This window comes from Helianthus annuus, chromosome 8, assembly GCF_002127325.2.
Source record: "Helianthus annuus cultivar XRQ/B chromosome 8, HanXRQr2.0-SUNRISE, whole genome shotgun sequence".
NCBI lineage: Eukaryota > Viridiplantae > Streptophyta > Magnoliopsida > Asterales > Asteraceae > Helianthus > Helianthus annuus.
Window position 1 is genome coordinate 63,593,036 of NC_035440.2, and position 6,454 is coordinate 63,599,489.

A 6,454-nucleotide genomic window follows, 5' to 3' on the forward strand; every position below is an offset into this window, starting at 1 on the left:
TAAACTAACTGAGCAGCTATTTATAGGCATCAGGATTGCTGACCGATCGGTTGGGCTAACCGATCGGTTGGGCCATTCGATCGAACAGCCTGTTCGATCGGTTGGGCTATCCGATCCGTTGATCCTACCGATCGGCTTGTAACAAAGCACTTTAACTATACAATCCCATATCCTGATCTCCTATACATATAAACTATACAACTAGACAAAAAGTGACTTCATGCTGACGGAAGCTACAGACGTTGTGCACTAACAAAGGTACCAGAACAATGATAGTCAATGCTTCTTTGAATTCTTCTTATATATGGCGGCACTATCAAGTACTAAAGCTAACTGAGAATATGAGATTAAGAGGAGGTTGTCAGGAAACAGATTTGAAAGAAATAAAGGAATTTGGAGAACAGATTTTAAAGCTTGGTGATGGTCTGCTTGGTGAAGAAAATGATGGTGAGATTAATATTGAAATACTAGATGATTTACTTATTCATGACCAAGTCAATCCTATTTCTTCTCTCATTTCATTTATATATCCGGACATGAATAAGTTTTTGTGGGATTTAACGTATTTCCAACAAAGAGCGATTCTTGTTCCAACTAATGAAGTAGTGGATTCAATAAATAAAGAGTTGTTAGAGAGTCTGCCTGGTGAAGAAAAGGTTTATTTTAGTTCAGATAGTTTATGCCAATCGGAGGAAGAATCAGAGCTTAATATGGCATTGTTTCCTCCTGATGTGTTAAAAAATCTTCGCTTATCTGGTTTACCTAACCATAAATTAGTACTGAAACTTGGTGCTCTGGTGATGTTACTCAGAAACATTGATCAGGCAAATGGATTGTGTAATGGTACACGTTTACAAATCACGAAGCTCGGAAAAGTTGTGATTGAAGCAAAAATTATCACAGGGACTAATATACGTCATCATACTTTGATTTCAAGACTTGAAGATGACACCTTTAGATAAAAGAATACCAGTGAAGATTTCTCGAAGACAATTCCCACTTTCACTGTGTTTTGCTATGACAATAAATAAAAGTCAAGGACAATCATTAGAGCGTGTTGGTTTATATCTTCCACGCCCAGTGTTTAGTCATGGCCTGCTCTATGTTGCTGTTCTAGAGTAAAAAGTAGGAAGGGGTTGAAAATTTTGATTTGTGATAAAGAGAAACGAGTCTGTACGACCACTACTAATGTGGTTTACAAAGAAGGTTTACAAAATCTATGATGATACAAAACATCTGTCAACCTGGCAACGTCTGTTGGGTATAATGGAGGAACTGTTGTTAGGAAATGTTTGTTGGAAAGCAATACAACTTTTTGAAAGCATCTGATACTTGCTCTGCATTAAGCTTATCCTGAGAACACATGTTGTTAATAACATTATTCTCTTAATATCTGTTTACTAACCTTTGTAATTTCTGTTGACCGACCTTTTTAACATGGGTCGACTAACATCTGATAGTTAATATCTATTTAATGATCTGGCAAGCTCTCTCGGAGATAATCGATGACAGTTCTTAGTAAAGTCTGTTGGAAAGCAACAGAAGTCTTTAACAGTTAATAGACAACAGTAGTTTCCTATCAAATAATGGAATTGCTATTGAAAAAAACTATTGATCATTAATTTATTTCAATTTTGTATGTCTACAGTAATTTTTTTTACTATCCGTCAATATATGTTATGCATGGTTTTCTAAGAAACAACAGTGGTTTTTCTATCAACATAATGGAATTGTTGTTGAATAAAGCTATTGACCATTAGTGTATATCAATTTTATAAGTCTGCACTAATTATTTTTTTACTATCTGTCAATATATGTTATGCATGGTTTTCTAAGAAATTACCCATGTTTGCACACGAGTCTTACCACTAGTACTATATAATAAAAGAAACCAATGAGGGGACACATGTCATTCATTGGAGCCATCTAATTTTTCGCTCCTACTTAATTATAGATAATTCATATTAATTAAAATATAATTATAAAATTAAATCAAATATAAATTTAAACAATTCGTATAAGAGATAATATAATATTTTGAAATATTTATTAGATTTTAAAATTATTTATCCTGAAATTTAAAAAAAACAGGTACACTAAATATAAATTAATATAATGTAAATGATTCATTTATTTTATTAAACTAAAGTAGTTAAGGTTAGAAATTATTTTAAAAATCGTTATAAAGGGTAAACAAAAACATTAATCAATGCTTATCGGTTCTATACTTTTATTTTCCTGTTCAACTCTCAACTCAAATACGGTATTCACTATGTTCGCGTGGCATTGATAAGAACCATCACCCCAATCACCCCATCTATCATATATCGAGTATATTTGTTTGTTTTTTCAAAGATTTAATTTTTTATTAGATTCATTTAACCCGTGTTATTAAAGAGGTTTTTTTTAAGATATAATATATTTTATTATTTACTATACAAAATTGCATTTATGCAACTCGTGTTACACACCGGCTTTTTTTTTAAATATAACCCTTTTATTATGTGGTATATAAAATTAGATTTATTCATTCTGTATAACACAAAGGGTTTATAAAGATATAACTTTTATTGATTGATATATAAAATTACATGTGATCAACCCATACAATACATGAGGTTCTTAAAAATGTAACTTTTTTCATTATTTTATATATAAAATAAATTTACTCAACCCGTACAATACACGGGGTTGTTAAAGATATAACTTTTTATTATTTAATATATAAAATTACATTTATTCAACCCATGTAATAAACGAGGTTTTTAAAGATATATTGTTTTATTATTTGGCATATAAAATTACATTTATTCAATCCGTGTAATAAACGAGGTTTTTAAAGATATATTTTTTTATAATTTGGTATATAAAATTACATTTATTCAACCCGTGTATTACACGGGGTTCTAACATAGTTATAATTATTATTAATTATAAGATAATTATAAAATAAAATTCAATATAAATTTAAACCATTAATATAGTCTTTTGAAATATTTATTAGATTTCAAAATTATTTATCTATATTAACAAAAGAATACACTAAATATAAATTAATATAATGTAAATAGTTAAATGTCATTTTTGTCCCTTTGGTTCATTTTGTCAGTTTAGTCCAAAGGTTTTATAATACACAGGGTTTTATAAAGATATAACAAGATATACCTTTTTATTGATTGATATATAAAATTATATGTGCTCAACCCATACAATACATAAAAATTCTTAATAATGTAACTTTTTTCATTATTTGTAGGATCGAGGATTCGTCCAATACGAGTCAATCTGAGTCAAATCTGGTCTCTAGAAAGGCGGAATCAGACTAGAAACCGTCAATCAGTGTTAGAATAGGAGTAGAAGAGTAGAAAGTCACTTTAAACATGTTTTCCATTGATTATAAACGTTTTCGTACGAAGAGAATTCGTCAGCACTTTGTGGCAAGATTCTCTGGAAAGTTACAAATGAAAACCAGAACATGCCTATTAATAGGCTGTCCAGTTCACACGGGATAACAACACCACTTCGCACGAACTAGCACCTCCAGTTTGTGCGACCTGACCATTCAGTGTCAGTTCATGCGAACTGGACCATAACACATATAAACCTTATCTTTTCAATCTATTACATATATTTGACACGACATGGATTGATGATGTAGGCGATAGACATTATGCATCAACAAACTCCCCCTTGGATATTGTCGCAGTCTTCAGTCAGCCTGTCTTCAAAACTTTCTTCACAAAGACTTGAAAAATTCTTCTCTTTGCTTTCAGAAACTCTTTCTTCAGGCTCCCCCTTGCGTTAAGCTTCCGTGCTTTTGGGATCGACACCTGGCTTTCTGGTTACAAGCTCCCCCTTGCGTCGAGCTCGTCTTCAGACTCATCGTAATCTGGAACTTTCATCTGCAAATCTCAAATATTTATGAGAAATTTTTTTTTGAATTTTTTTACCAACACACTCAGTTAACGAAGTCCAAGTTAATGACCCTGGTAAATTGTTTAGCCTGCCAAGTCCAAGTTAATGACCTTGGCTGACCACATTATGATCTCGCTGACATTTTGAAACAAATTAAGTTCAAATTAATGAACTTTTAAACATTTTGAGCAATTACCAACATTTTTTCAAGCATTTTCTTATCCACCCCAAATGATCCAACATGTTTAGCACTGAGAGACTTTGATCATCAGATCCCCAGCGTCTGTTGTCGAAAATAAGATGAAGTATCAAATCTTTTTGGATTTTACAACATTTTGCTAAACAAACAGAACATCTTTTGGATTTTTGGATTTAAGAAACAGGAAACTGTACAAACATATTTAAAAACAACTTTTTGTGAGTTTGTGTAAGAGGATTATATCAGTTTTTAGATGTCACACCCCCAAAATCCACACGCGGAGTATCACCGCATGGAGGCGTGACATGACCAGGATCAAGCCACCAATCATATTGAATAATGTAAATAGTAAATGTAATTCAACCAACAATATGAAAGGTGTTCAAAACATAAGTATAGTTTCAATGTTAAGCGGAAGCATAAATGTAAACCCAATGTAAGTAAATAGTTTGAAATGTCATAAATGTTTTAACATGGCATCCACGATCCATGTCCACAATCACCGCGCCTCCCAGTGCAAGCTCCATTTGTACCTATTGACCTGCAAGGCATGTAACAAAGAGTCAACAACAAAGTTGAGCGAGTTCACAGTTGATTGTTTAGTTATAGTATTTATTTCGTAAACCGTTTGTTTGTTTAGTAAACCATGTATCGTATATACTTGTATCGCGGCCCTCCATGCATGTTTGCAAAGATTAGTGGGAGTTTCCCATGTATTCTAGACTAGTTATATTTGTATCGCGGCCCTCCAGGCATGTTTGCGAAGTTTAGTATCTGTATCGCGGCCATTCCAGGCATGTGTGCTAAGGTTAGTGTTTGTATCGCGGCCATTCCAGGCATGTGTGCGAAGATTAGTGGGGGCTTCCCATGTATTACTAGTCTATCAGTATCTATAAGTGACCTTCCCCTAATGAGGTCAGTGGTACGTAATTCCAGTACCAATGTAAGTACGAGTAATTATTCAATCCCATTCCCAACCCCGGGAATCCCATGCCTTGGTAAGAGTGTGAACTCACCTTGGTTTGCTCGGTATGCTAAAGTATGTGCTCACAGTTAATCAGTCAAGTCCAAGAGTACTCACGTATACATAATCAGTTTATATTCACGAAGTTCACGTATAAGCACAATGATAGTGGTTATTGAATCAATGATCACCAAGTAGTACATAGCACGTATTCAAGCTCATACAGGTTATGCTTAACATTAAACAGCAGTTAGTTAGTCCAGTTAACTCTTAAAAGAATTAAGTTAAGTTACTATGATGTTTACCCTCTTGATGAAACACCCCTGTTTCGTCGTGTAACCCTTCGACAAAACACCCCTTTTGTTTCGTCGCGATGTCTTCGGCAAAACACACTTGATTCGCCGTGTTCGTTTCGTCGTTAAGTGGTTTCATCAAAAGCATCAGTTACGCCGCATAACAGTTACGTACAGAAAACCCTAATTGCCGTCATCATCATACAGAAATCATACAATAAACATTGATCATACCAATTACATCATGGCACCCAATATCTAGTATGAACCCTAATTATCCACAACAGTTACATAATAACTCAGCCAATATTTGTACGATACCGAACCATTGGTTTATACAAAGTGCATTATTTACTCACTAGATCGTTTAGAATATACGACAACAGTTGAACATGGACAGTAGGCATAACACAACCGATCATGTCATCAGATTATAAGAATCCCTATCATACTAATCAATTCAATCAACGACAAAACCACTTCATAGTCGATCCGCATATGTGTGCACATCATTCGCAATAACATGTATGTATAACAATCATTCAAAACATAACAACAATCGAATCACCAGGACGGGATACTAACCAAATAGATACGAGACTAGCAAAGCTTGGGAGAGAGGGAAATCATCAAGAACTGCGAGTGAATGGGAGCAGCCGTCTGTTGGCAGAGAGGGGCTCTAGGGTTCTTTGCTAAAATTGTGACGAATAGCCTGTAGAACTAAATAAATATTCGATGTAACGTACTGGGCCTCGGCGAATCGTTGGGCCGGTGAAACACTTGTTTCGTCGAGATGTGTGTAACGAAACACACACTAGTTTCGTCAGAGGAGCTTATGGCGAAACACTACTTGTTTCATCGGGTTGTTCAAGTCTTAAACGGTTTACAAGTTCACAAACAAAACACTTTATATAAAACACCTAGCATATCAAACAATCATCTCGAATTATAATCCAGTGTACAGTTACAAGGAAATCAATCAAGCAACTAAATAGTCAACGTGCAATAAATGCGAAAGTGGAATCTTGGAAACTCGAGTTGTCACATTATCCCCAACTTGAAAGAAATTTCGTCCCGAAATTT

General features: G+C 34.1%; 1 protein-coding gene across 1 annotated transcript; it reads left to right on the plus strand.

Moving 5' to 3' along the window:
• Positions 1-269: 269 nt before the first annotated feature.
• On the plus strand, positions 270-962 carry LOC110870071. Its single transcript, XM_022119270.1, has one exon. The coding sequence runs from the start codon at positions 270-272 to the stop codon at positions 960-962; it is 693 nt and encodes a 230-aa protein (XP_021974962.1).
• The last annotated feature ends 5,492 nt before the right edge of the window (positions 963-6,454 follow it).